Source organism: Schistocerca gregaria, chromosome 2, assembly GCF_023897955.1.
Source record: "Schistocerca gregaria isolate iqSchGreg1 chromosome 2, iqSchGreg1.2, whole genome shotgun sequence".
Classification (NCBI taxonomy): Eukaryota; Metazoa; Arthropoda; class Insecta; order Orthoptera; family Acrididae; genus Schistocerca; species Schistocerca gregaria.
The window spans coordinates 128,202,319-128,216,312 of NC_064921.1; the positions used below are offsets into that span (position 1 = coordinate 128,202,319).

Genomic DNA, 13,994 nt, shown 5'->3' on the forward strand with positions numbered 1-13,994 from the left:
CATTTGTGCACCGCCGCCGTCAGTGCCAGCCAGTTTGCCGTGGCATACGGAGCTCCATCGCAGTCTTTAACACTGGTAGCATGCCGCGACAGCGTGGACGTGAACCGTATGTGCAGTTGACGGACTTTGAGCGAGGGCGTATAGTGGGCATGCGGGAGGCCCGGTGGACGTACCGCCGAATTGCTCAACACGTGGGGCGTGAGGTCTCCACAGTACATCGATGTTGTCGCCAGTGGTTGGCGGAAGGTGCACGTGCCCGTCGACCTGGGACCGGACCGCAGCGACACACGGATGCACGCCAAGACCGTAGGATCCTACACAGTGCCGTAGGGGACCGCACCGCCACTTCCCAGCAAATTAGGGACACTGTTACTCCTGGGGTATCGGCGAGGACCATTCGCAACCGTCTCCATGAAGCTGGGCTACGGTCCCGCACACCGTTAGGCCGTCTTCCGCTCACGCCCCAACATAGTGCAGCCCGCCTCCAGGGGTGTTGCGACAGGCGTCAATGGAGGGACGAATGGAGACGTGTCGTCTTCAGCGATGAGAGTCGCTTCTGCCTAGGTGCCAATGATGGTCGTATGCGTGTTTGGCGCCGTGCAGGTGAGCGCCACAATCAGGACTGCATACGACCGAGGCACACAGGGCCAACACCTGGCATCATGGTGTGGGGAGCGATCTCCTACACTGGCCGTACACCTCTGGTGATCGTCGAGGGGACACTGAATAGTGCACGGTACATCCAAACCGTCATCGAACCCATCTTTCTACCATTCCTAGACCGGTAAGGGAACTTGCTGTTCCAACAGGACAATGCACGTCCGCATGTATCCTGTGCTACCCAACGTGCTCTAGAAGGTGTAAGTCAACTACCCTAGCCAGCAAGATCTCCGGATCTGTCCCCCATTGAGCATGTTTGGGACTGGATGAAGCGTCGTCTCACGCGGTCTGCACGTCCAGCAGGAACGCTGGTCCAACTGAGGCGCCAGGTGGAAATGGCATGGCAAGCCGTTCCACAGGACTACATCCAGCATCTCTACGATCGTCTCCATGGGAGAATAGCAGCCTGCATTGCTGCGAAAGGTGGATATACACTGTACTAGTGCCGACATTGTGCATGCTCTGTGGCCTGTGTCTATGTGCCTGTGGTTCTGTCAGTGTGATCATGTGATGTAACTGATCCCAGGAATGTGTCAATAAAGTTTCCCCTTCCTGGGACAATGAATTCACGGTGTTCTTATTTCAATTTCCAGGAGTGTACGAGGTGATACGAACAGAAACGATACTTTGATTCAAGAACAATAATTACACAGAAGTCACCGCTGTTTTTAAGAGCCTCCTGGACATTGCAAAAGGCTGGACACGTTTCTGAACATTTTGTGTGATCCTCACGCACGGCAGTGTATGCTGTGCTGCGTCCTGCGATGTTGGCCACCAGATTCGTAAGAAGGCCTTATGGCAGAGCACTTTATTTCTGCACCAGCGCCATTCCCGGCGGGGTGAGGGATTTTCACCTGCCTCAAGATGACTGGGTGTTTGTGTTGTCCTCATTTCATCATCATTCATGAAAGTGGCAAGATTGGGGTGAGCAATGGTTGGGAATTTGTACGGGCGCTGATAACCGCGCAGTTGAGCGCCCCACAAACCAAACATCATCATCATCATCATCATCATCATCATAATCTACCAGCGCCTTCAGACAACTGTTGGGTGGTTGTTTGTGCATGTGGACGCGCTGCAATACGTTCAAAAAGCTATAAGCACTATGGGACGTAACTTCTGAGGTCATCAGTCCCCTAGAACGTAGAACTAAGTAAACCTAACTAACCTAAGGACACCACACACATCCATGCCCGAAGCAGGATTCGAACCTGCGACCGCAGCGGTCGCGGGGTTCCAGACTGTAGCGCTTAGAACCGCTCGGCCACCTCCGGCCGGCCGCTGCAGTACGTCTCCCCAGTGTATTCCACGCGTGATCTATGGCATTTAAGTCGGGGGGACGGGCAGGTGAGTCCATTCGCCGAATAGCCTCTCGTTCAAAGAGTTCCTCCACGTGCGCCGTTCCATGCGGTTGCGCATTGTCATCCATAAAAATGAAATCAGAGGAGAATGCAGCCTGAAGAGATGCATGTGGGGAAGGAGTACAGTGTCACCTTGACGTTGACCAGCCAGTGTACCGTCTTCAAAGATTCTAAAGCCATACGCGTGTACAACACTACTTGATACATACTCCAATACGTTACTGCGGCCCCTTTCAGGGTCAATTTGTAACCTGCAACAGATTCAGGTGACGAGTTTTTAGTTAAATGGGCAGCCACAGAAGGGTCGCGAATAGAGCCTAGGAGAGTTCGTGGACGACATCACAGTGCCCGCTGTAGAATTTCAAGCGAGTACACAGGACTTAAATCTATGTCTATCTGCTACTGCCTCATATCATCGACTAGTTGCATCTATGGGGCATTCTAGCAATCTTCGCACTCCGTCAGGCCTGAGGCAAACTTCCATTGTCACTGAGGTCCCACCTATCATTTTCGAACACATAACAGGAGAAATTCCCAATCGACCCTTTCACCTCAGTCGTGTTATTACCACGAATCGCGAACTGGAACCTCTGGCAGTAGTGTACGGAAGCGTGGGTAAAGATATTAGCCCGCATCTCGTGGTCTTGCGGTAGCGTTCTCGCTTCCCACGCCGGGGTTCCCTGCTTCAATTCCCGGCGGGGTTAGGGATTTTCTCTGCCTCGTTATGGCTGGGTGTTGTGTGACGTCCTTAGGTTAGTTAGGTTTAAGTAGTTTTAAGTTCTAGGGGACTGATGACCATCGATGTTAAGTCCCATAGTGCTCAGAGCTATTTGAACCATTTTTTTAAAAAAATATTAATGAAAATGAAGCTTTGCTTCTCGTCTGGGTTTCTACTCGTCTTACACGTCTTGTATCGACACGTCGGTTCCAAAACTTTTATTGTCTGCTGCACAGTTTGGCACTAAAATGAAGGGTGAAAATGATGCTATGAACGACCGTCCCCCATACAGAATGTAGGAATACAGTAACAGAGTTTAGGAATATATACATACTAACCCACCAAATAAGCCGGCCGGGGTGGCCGAGCGGTTCTAGGCGCTTTAGTCCGGAACCCCGCGACAGCCACGGTCGTAGGTTCGAATCCTGCCTCGGGCATGGATGTGTGTGATGTCCTTAGGTTAGTTAGGTTTAAGTATTTCTAAGTTCTAGGGGACTGATGACCTCAGATGTTAAGTCCCATAGTGCTCAGAGCCATTTGAACCATTTTGGAACCACCAAATAATATTTTGAAGTGAGAGCATAACTGAAATTGAAGGAAATGGTCAAGGCTGTTGTGCTCGCCAAGATCAGGAAATTTAGACCTGAGTCGGGCACTGGAACTGATATTCAGCTATCACTACATAGTCAGAAAAGTAGCCATTTAATGACCCACTTTCAGGAGTGTTTCCTTCTTCTTCATGTCTTTTCCACTTTATGCGGGTTACCTTTGGCTTCTGTACTTGTGATGCCACGCACGCCAGAGGTGGCAGAGTGTTATCGCCACATCAGAAATGGATTAACTAGATATCAACAAGACTTTGAGGCCAGCACTGACATTCGTATATGAACCAATTAATTTTCACTATGATTTGATTCGTGATTATATAAGTGTTGCGAGGATGGAGGAACGATACCAAATTGGCACTTATGATGTCCCAGTGTAGAGCTATGCTCCACAATTTTTGTTAGTCTAAAGGTTATTCATAAATTAGTAATGTTCGCCAAGATGACATTTTACGCCGTAAGGGAGTCGTTTGCGCGAAGTTTGAACGGTCTTTTGCGCGTGACTACGCCAGAGACGTTTCTGCCGTTAAAAGAAGTCGATGTCTGCTGACCTAAAGAACAAAGATTATCCTCCTCAAAACTGTGCAGATCAACACAGTTATGCTGGCTGTTAAAAGCATAGCCATCCGCAAAGTCGGTCGTTTTCTTCAAAACCCTGGATTTGTTTGCCTTCACAGCAAGATTTCTTCCCTAGTGGGACTAGAATTCTTCTACCGTCAAGACGCGTTTCCGTGGCTGGTAGCGTCACTCTCATTTGCAACGAATCGTCGATAATTTCCTCACGCGTAATAACGTTTTTCTGTTTATAAGGTTATGATATTCTTTTGATATTCTATAGGTAGAAGAAACACCGTAAAAGGGAACATAAACAAACGTAAAATATAAATTGTTGGAGTGTGTTTAGTCAATGTTGACTGTGGTGTCTAACGTTATACGTTACGTAGCGGTACGCAATCTGGTTGTGTTTGACATCAACAATATTCTAGACATTCGATCGAGGTGTTCGTGGACCCATGTGCAAATCAGTGGTAGGTGGTCTGAGCAGAGGTCCCATTTCTGTACTCCATAACTAGGAGGTGCTTCTGGATGATACTGAAGCGTTCTCTGATTATAATTTTCGTCAAGGATTGACTTGGGGAGTTATTTCTACACTGAATTTCCTTCGTTCAATGCGGATTTTTTTAATTTTTGAAGTATGCAGTGTGCTAATAAAAGAAAATTATTTTCTGGCACACTTTTTTTTATCAATATGTCAATTTCCACTGGAATCATAATGTTACTTAAAATCCGTCTTGATTGCAATTTTTTTTATTCATATGACCGGTTTCGGTTCATTCAGAACCATTTTCAGATCTGATATTTCAGTTACAGGAGTAACCCGTCCAAATCCAGCAATTTTCACGTGCTACGTCACTGGAATTACCAAGGTGCGGGGGGGAAGAGTCATACAGGGAGACCAAGAGATGAGTACAAATTCAGGAGGATGTAGGTTGCAGTGGTTATTCGGAGATAAAGAGGCTTGCACATGGATTGTAAATCACAACATCATAGTGAAAATTGCCTATTAATTCGCCAATTGCTTCACCTTCTAGTAGATAGCAACAGTTATCTTTGCAATCTTCAGTCCTTATTTTCAGCTTCGATTAATCGATATAAGCTCTTCGAGCAAACACTTTGCATGGTTGCTGAGGCAACGTCGCATCACTGGCTAGTTAGTTTATCTGTTGGAAAGCCTTCGCTGGTTGAAAGCCGCGACGAAGTCTTTGTTTGAATTAACATTCCCATTCTGTGTTCTGATGTTGATGATTTCCGTACGTGGTACTGCATTTGGATGGGTTCTGTTCGGTGTTACGACTTGGAAGAAACATTAAGTTTGCCTGGAGACAATCTGAGCTGGTGTCGAGATCCTACAGTTGTTATAGAGTTGGGTGAGATCATTTCAATTATTTGTTATGTATGTTATTTAGAGGTCTACTGGATAAATTTCTGCACCCTTTGGTCGCGATTTCACTGAGTTTAAGCACGCGTTGTTCATCCGCTCGGTAAAATGGAATCTCATAGTTTCGAAAACTTGGTTGAATAGAAGCTGATCACAGCGCCGTACATCACTTTTCCAATCCGTTATCCTTCTGATTCAAAGTAACATAAACTCGAAAATTAAAAACTACATTAAAAACTACTTTTTTTAAAATTCTCGCTCTGGGAACGTAGTATTCCTATTACTGATTGTGAAACTGAACTTATCTCTGCGGTTTTGAGGTCGCAGGTAGACTTGTTAACTAATTCCGTGTGTTTAGATAGCAATATATATGCTTATGAACCAAATTCCTTCTGCATAATAACGATCCAAACAAAATCATTCTTTCTTACTTAGACATAATGTAGTGCCACTTTCTACGGCCTCAACTATGTTGTATCACCCGACACAAGGTCCGAGAATACTTCGGCGTATACATATTTAGTCGCAGCATAAAACATAAGTAAGAAGGAGTTACTTTTACCATGCAATCGGGTTACAGACGCAGACAGTTCGACAGGTGCTATTTCGACTGCCACTGCATACTAAATATTATGCGTAGTGACGTCACACATTAGTATGATGTTAAGTGAAAATGATGCAGCTTATGGTATCATCCTGATAGCTTAATAATTCTTTGGTGTTTAAAGTTAGTGATTACAGAACTGAGGAAACATAGTCATTCGGACAGCTAGGTGAAGTAAACAAAAAGTTAACACTTGTTAAATTCTGGATCACTATATTGCTGAATCACTATTTGCTCGTTAACATTCAAATGATAGCCGCTCTAACCTTATTTTCAATTGCGCTATATTGTGTATGTGTGTGTGTGTGTGTGAGTGTGTGTGTGTGTGTGTGTGTGTGAGAGAGAGAGAGAGAGAGAGAGAGAGAGAGAGAGAGAGTGGGTCTGAAAGAGAGAGAGAGAGACTACTTCAAATGGCTCTGAGCACTATGGGACTTAACTTCTGAGGACATCAGTCTCCTAGTCTTTGACCTACTGAAACCTAACTAACCTACGGACGTCACACACATCCATGCCCGAAGCAGGAACGACCCTGCGACCGTAGCGGTCGCGTGGTTCCAGACTGTAGCGCCTAGAACCGCTCAACCACCCCGGCCAGAGAGACTACTTCTCCTAAACTTTACGAGTGAGGTAGCGTTCCCAAATTGTTTTCTGAGGCATAAAATTCATACCAATTGCATAGGACTCAGTTATCACTAACTACAGAAGTAGTTCACTGTCATTTCTGTGGCACATACAGCTTTCAAAAGGTAATGTAAAAATTGCTCCCGGGGTACGCCATAGAATTGTTACAGAGCCATTGTTGTTTACAGTAGACGAGTCCAACCTCTTACCTTACCTGGGCCGCTTTGGAAGAAGACGAGTATTCTTGGTGCGCACTTAACCCTGACAATAACCTCCGAGAAACAAAGAAAGAAAAGTGGGGGAGCGGTGAGCGAATAGCAGCACCGTGTGCAACTTTAAAATATTCAGTTTATCGTAACTTAACATAAAAGGAGAAGTAATTTCAAGAAAACCTTTTTTTCCCTGTTTCTGTGATATGTACTCACTTCTTGGGCGACATTGATACTTGCTTTGGGCTTCGGGTTGTACATCCCTGGTTTAGAACGTACACTGGTGTGCAAAACTTAACCGACAAAGTAACTTCGGTAAGATGCGTCACTGTTCCTGGACATGACTCCCGCTATAGCACTTTCCCCTGCTGTTGATATTACCCTGTTTGTTCTCATCTGACCAGAAATCCTCATCTTCTTTTCTCGTCACTTATCCCCACCATATTCAGATTGAGCCTAAGATTTACCTTTTCATATTTTCTAGCCTCCCAGTTACTTTCAAACTTTTCACATTCCACGCCTCTACTCGAAGAACATTATCCTTTCGTTGGTTATTCAATCTTCCTCGTGGTCATCTTCCCCTTGGTAGTCCCCATCCGAAGATCCGAATGAAGAACCAGTCCGGAATATTTTGCCTGTGGAGATATCATCACGACACTTCTTCGGTTGCAGGCAACCTGTCCTGTGGATCTCCATTATGTGTCTTTAATGCAGTGGTTTCCAGTGCTTCTGCATCCTCATGCCGTTGACCTTAGCTGAGACACCCACCTTTAAGGGGCAGTTTCCCAACCCAAGGACACGATAGTGCTCTGAACCTCTGCCCGCTCCTCCGCTCTTTGACAAGGTCTTTGGCAGAACGAGGGTGGCATCTTATGCCGCTAGCAGTATGTGGCCATTGCTGATGAATTTTATTCAAGAATTTAAGCAGTGGTGGGATTCGAGCCTGGGAACGAGGACGGTTTGGTTGCTAGTCAAAATCGAAGACGATACCCCTATACTACGGAACCATCGAGAGCATTGTAAAAGCAACACTGGTTAAATATGTAGTAGTAAGCAACCAGATATGTCTAAAGTGGAACGGCCGCACAAAACAGATGTCAGGCTGAGATTCATTGGAGGAATCTTAATAAAATGCAATTCACTTACGAAACAAATGGCCCACAAAATGCTAGATCGCCTGATTCTTTATTTACTACTCGTCCATCTGCCATACGTACGAAGCTGGACCACTAGAAGAGATACAGAAGGTCCAGCGAAGACTGGCGCATTTCGTCACATCTTTAGCAACCGCGAGAGCGTTACAGAGATTGTCAACAAATTCCAATGGCAGACCCTGCAAAAGAGATTTTGTGTGTCACAGAGAGGTTTACTATAGAAACGTTGAGAGCGTAATTGTCCACTTCGAGGAAAACAGAGAAAGACAGTCGTTCTGGCTGTGTAGCATTCACAATGGGAACTAGGAAGTTGGAGGGGGGGGGGGGGGGGGCAGACTAATATTGGTTTCAGAAGTATGCTCCGCCACACACTGTGAAGTGGGTCGTGGAATGTATATGCAGCAAGTTGCGTTGATAGATTTTAAGAGGAAAATCGTGAAAGTTTTCAATTGCTCGAGTTAGTGTTATTTTTTCTTTCTCTTCATCGACTTCTATGTGACTCCAATATAATTCTCCATCATGGAGACAATCCCCGTTCAGAGATATGAGTCTTTCTCTTGTAGCACTGAGTTGTACAGCTGCACGTGACTTTTCTCAATGCCAAGTAACAATTTCATTTTGAAAACTGAAGTATCAGTTAATCGGGAAACTTGATTTGCGTCAAAATTGATAAGATTTTCGCGTCCACTTCTTGGCAAATTACGTGTTGGATTCTGCCTCGAATTCTTTGGCTGACGATTGTCTCATGAATTTCTGACGTTTCGCCAGCACGAAAGGCTGGCATTGTCAAAGCTCCAGTCACCGTTACCGGTGAAGGTGCTGGAGTAGAGCTCACGGCCGCAGATTATGTGCACCTGGCGTGCCAACGTCCAAAGGCTCTTCCGTTGGCATTCCCAGTGCGGTTCTCCCCTTGCTACCTACAAACGATCAACTACTACCCTTTCTAGACGTGTTGGTTACGACAGATGGTGAAAACCTAGGACACAGCGTATTTAGAAAACGGTCTCATACAGACCGATTCATGCACAAACTGTCGAATCACCAACCGAGTCCGAAAAAAGGCATAATAAACATGTTCGTGATAGGCGCAAGTCGAATATGTGACCCGAAACATACCAGACGTCAACGCAACACTTAGGAAACTTTCTGAGGAGCAATGAGTACTTTACGAGTTACATGAAAAGAGTCGCTAAATCAAACACGCGGCGAACTCACATATTGGAAGAAGAAATTTCGAGTGGGGCCTTTCTGCCATACATTCCCCAGAGTGACGGATAGAATCGGCAGTGAATTGCGCATACCCGACGTAAGGACTATTTATAAACCGGCAAAGAAGATCAAAGAGTGTCTCAGATCGGCAAAGGAGAAAGAGAATCCACTTGAAATGCCAGGAGCAAGCCGTGTATGAGGTTCATGAATAGACGATGAATCGTAAGTAGGCTGTTTAGGTTTTTATGTTGGTAACGTCACGTAGCGCTCTGTATGAAAATCACTGACTGTGCTGTGTGCAGTCTGTGGCTGGTTTGCGTTGTTGGAATTCGTATATATATATATATATATATATATATATATTGAAGATTATTAAGGTAAATACATTGTTTATTCTCTATCAGTAGTTAGTGCCTTCAGTAGTTAGAATCGTTTATTTAGCTGGCAGTAGTGGCGCTCGCTGAACTGCAGTAGTTCGAGTAACGAAGATTCTTGTGAGGTAAGTGATTCATGAAAGGTACAGGCTATTGTTAGTCAGGGCCATTATTTTGTAGGAATTTTTGAAAGTCAGATTTCGTTGGTCTAAAAATATTGTGTGTCAGTTTGGTGTTGATCAGAATAAGTAAAGGGAGAAATGTCTCAGTACGTTCCGTTTTGCTCAGCTGTTTGAAAATCAAATAACATAGAGGTTTATCACCACAGTAATTCATAATTTTTGTAAGGGGGTGTTTCAAAATCAACACCAGGATCAACGAACGTAAGTGGCACAGCAGGTTTGGGCAGGTGAAGAAATTGGCTGTGGCGGGATCACGCGTTGTATGAAAGCGGGCCACAAAATAAAACTGGCCGACACGAAAGTTCTTGCTGTAGCTAAAGAGCGACCACACCTACTTATTCAGGGAAGCTACAGATATCCACAAACGTGATAGCAGCTTCAACAACAAAGAGGAAACGCTCAACATGAAATGGTTCTGAATTCCTGTGCTCCAGCGAACGATCGATGTAGATAGTAAATGGAAGAACCACAGCGGTAATAACCACGGAGAAACCATCGGACGTGGCGTGCCAGGTGCATATAATCAGCGGCCGCGAGCTCGATTTCACTCCACCACTAGCAATGTAGAGTGAACTTTGACAAGGCCAACCTCTCATGTTGGCGAAACGTCAGAGAAATTGTCAAACAAACGTCAACCAAAGGAAGGAGCTAACAGGCAACTGAAGTATGTCCGTTACACACACACTTTTACACATCTTTACCCAGCGACGTCAGCACATGCTGTGCTAACTTATACTAACGGTTATGTTTGCTTTCCTCTTTTTCAGAGTCGAGATGATGCAGGGACGCACACTCGTGCTGTTGGCAGCACTGCTGTCCACGTCAGCTGCATCGTATATGGTCGGAATCGGAATCGCTGACGTCACAGGGCCACCGGTGGAAGTCACTTTCGTAAGTACCCTCATTCCCTATGTGCCAGCAAAATTTCTAACAGTCTCGAACTACTCGTATTTCAAGCCCAGTTTGTATATTAACTTTCATTTCTCGAGTATACTCTTGCGGAGAAACTCCTACGTTTTACCTTTGTGTGTCGTATGAATACGTGTCTAAATGAATTTCCGAAACCTGGCTTATGATAGTTGTTACTAAAGTTATTAGTCTATTTAAAAAGTGGCAAAGAAAGACACGCGCAGCTACACACGATAACAGGGCTTGGAATCCTTAATAATAGCCTACTAACTAAGGGAAAGGCGTTAACTTCTGTTGATCACTGACTTTTAGAAATGGTCTAACATGTGCGCTCCGTAGGTGTAGAAACGGTAGCTGTTTACAACTTACTGCAGTGGAGTAGAGGAAGTCGAAAACGAACAGTTTGATACGGGACACATGTGCCTTACCAAATCGTAAAAGTACTTCAAATAGACGTACGAAAATACGGAAAACACCAGTGCACGTGCGGGCGTAGCGTGAGATTTCCAATATTCAAAATGGTTCAAATGGCTCTGAGGAATATGGGACTTAACAGCAGAGGTCATCAGTCTCCTAGAACTTAGAACTGCTTAAACCTAACTAACCTAAGGACATCACACACATCCATGCCCGAGGCAGGATTCGAATCTGCGACCATAGCAGTCCCGCGGTTCCGGACTGAAGCGCCTAGAACCGCCCGGCCACCACGGTTGGTATTTCCAATATTCTCTCGCTCTTTTCACACGAACTATTAGTCCTAGAGAAGAAATGAATAGGTTCTCTCTTGTAGCAACTTTTGGCTCATTCCCCAACCACTCAGGAGTTTTAGTATGATTTTCATGGCACTCCCGCCTACCACTTCACAGAAATTTGCGGCTTCACTATTTGTGTTCCACATTCCACATTTTTGGTCTTCATTGATTGCGATATTACTCCACTAGTTTAGTCATGCACCACAAATTGTCAAACATTCGTGTAAATTTTACCTGTTTTGTAAATTTTAACACCATAAAATTAAGAATTATATCGTTTCGTTTGTCTGGCCTTCTTACTAGGAAAACTGCAGTGCTTGCACGGGTTAGGTTTAGATAGAATTGTAAAAGTAGTTAGCTTTTGCGTGGTACTTACAAAAGGCTTTTTTTATTTCATTACCCTCATGGGAAATTTTAAATTAATAATAATAGACGGTTAAGACGGTGGCGTAATAGCTCAGTCAATGAAAACCAAAACAAGTCGAACATGGGAAATGATTAGTGAAGTAACAGAATTTTGCACAGCGGTAGCAGTGTGTGCCATGAAGGACATACTAAAAATCCTGACGGTTTGGCGTGCGAGATGGAGAGAAGGGCAGTTGCGCTTTTGTTGAATAACTCTAAAACCTCGGCCTCTGGTGAAAGTGTATCCCAGTGAAAATCAAACTAAATTAAAATTGCTACTAAGGAGGCCCTATTCATTTTTTTTACCTGCGACTAATAGTTTGCGCGAAGAGAGGAAGAGGATATTGAGAAACTCACTCTACGCGTATGTGCTGTCATTTATATGGGCTTCGTAGCCCAATTTGAGGTAGTTGCCCTACTTGATAGACTACAAGTGCTTTACATCTCGATTTCCCAAATACTACTGTGGTACGCTGTAAACAGTCACCCTATATTCATCGTTAAAATGATTGTAAAACAGAGAAAATATGTCGCAGAAACGCATTTATTCTTCACACACGTAATCAAAGCTTTCGACACTCTATATACCATAAATATTTGGAAGGTGCTACCATTATTTCAGAAAGAAAAAAAAACTGTAAACAAATACTATAATTTTTTGATATTGTACGTAGAGATAATAAGACGCTGGAAAGCGATGGCTAATGGAGAAACTACAGACAGAAAGACCATAGCAGGCTGTATGCTGTTTGCGAATGGTGCAGTAGTTTTGATAGGAAATGAAGAAATTTTATGAAGGTTGAATTCAATCTGTAGGCAAAGACTGCGATGTGAGATCATATGTCATAACACATCGCAGCAACTCGGTTCTACCACAGTCAAAACTTAAACAACTTGGAATTATTGCGCAAATCTTGTCGCTCACGTAATTTATCCATTTACAAAATGCATTTACTTCTAACATTCAAAAATAAAAAACCAACGTAATTATTTCAATGAATGCAGTATTGGGAGACAAGCCATGATATTGGTCAGAAAAAAATGTAGTGCACTTTAACACGGACTATATTATGTTATTTTGCGTTATGGTCATTAGAACATTGGAATAGATACAGTAACAGATAATACTGTTCAAATATAAGTACCACAAATTCACTCGAATGCGTTATTGTTATCGTAACTCAATAAATTAAACTGAAAAGGTGGGACACTGGTAGTTTAAAGAGGTTTCTGGTTTTGTAGTAGATCTGTACTCGAAACCAGAAAGTCTGCTATTCTGGGGCAAATTCTCTGTTGACAGAGCTATCCAGGTACGACTCACGACCTGCACTCACGTCCCAAATTTCATTGTCCTGCATACCTTGCGAGTCTAGCACTCGTGGAAGAAAGAGTGTTATGAATAAATGACTTAGTCATAGTTTTGGAAATTGTTCCGAGATGTCACGTCTGTTTGCTTGTTCTTTCCTTACCGATGTATAACCTGATTATCCACCTAGGTTATAACGAAATAAGAGGACAGCTCGTAATTGTCCTACACAGATGCACCTTTCCGAAGAACTGGACGAATCGCGTATATGACGGTTGTTCTAGAGTTAGGTTTGTTTTTTTATAATGTGTGGAGAAGATCCCAGTGCCCAATGGCCTACAGATCCCAGGCAAATAAACAATTTTTGCGGGAAAGTGATAGCTACAGTGTAGTGTTGACAGAATTGATCAACGGTCTTACATTTCCGATGACTTCTCCTCGTTCATAAGTGCTACCGTCTCTTTGACACGAACAGAAAATTCAATGCTCTATGGTGGCAGCTTACATCGCAAAACTTACTTATACATAAAACGGTGTACTTTATGTTTCGTGAATCCCGTGTCTTGTGCCTACAGAACTGAGTTGCTCGAAAGTGTCTCGAGTGTGTAGATATATATTCTGACTTGCAGTTTGTTTTCAGACTTTGTTCTGATGTGTTTCTGTCGCTTGTTATCTCTGTAGATGATCATCGTATCTCGGCTGGCTTTGAGCTGCCTTTATCTGGTGTTCACAGCCGCGATACAAGAGGCCTAGGTCGCCTCGGGCGAAATTTGCCGATAGGTGTCATGAGTGCGTGCAGACCTATAGGCCGGCTCTATGCATAGAAAGCAGCACTAGGCTCCGCTTTTCGCATCAATAGCAGCAGACGCCGGAGAATTCGTGCTATACACTGATAGTCTGTAGTATACTGCTGAATCGATGCAGGCCTCTTATCTTTCGTTCATGTTTTTCTTGTTACTGGTGAGGAACTGGAGAGAACGCCTTTC

The 13,994-nt window shown here is 44.1% G+C and overlaps 1 protein-coding gene across 8 annotated transcripts in view; it reads left to right on the top strand.

Moving 5' to 3' along the window:
- Positions 1-13,994, top strand: part of LOC126336504 (neutral ceramidase-like) — a 489,135-nt gene that overhangs the window by 211,628 nt on the left and 263,513 nt on the right. For all 8 annotated transcript variants that reach the window (XM_050000278.1, XM_050000277.1, XM_050000275.1 and 5 more), the window contains one exon: positions 10,404-10,527. In XM_050000278.1, the coding sequence (XP_049856235.1) occupies positions 10,411-10,527 (117 nt within the window). In that variant the 5' untranslated portion in view covers positions 10,404-10,410. The remainder of the gene's footprint in view (positions 1-10,403; positions 10,528-13,994) is intronic.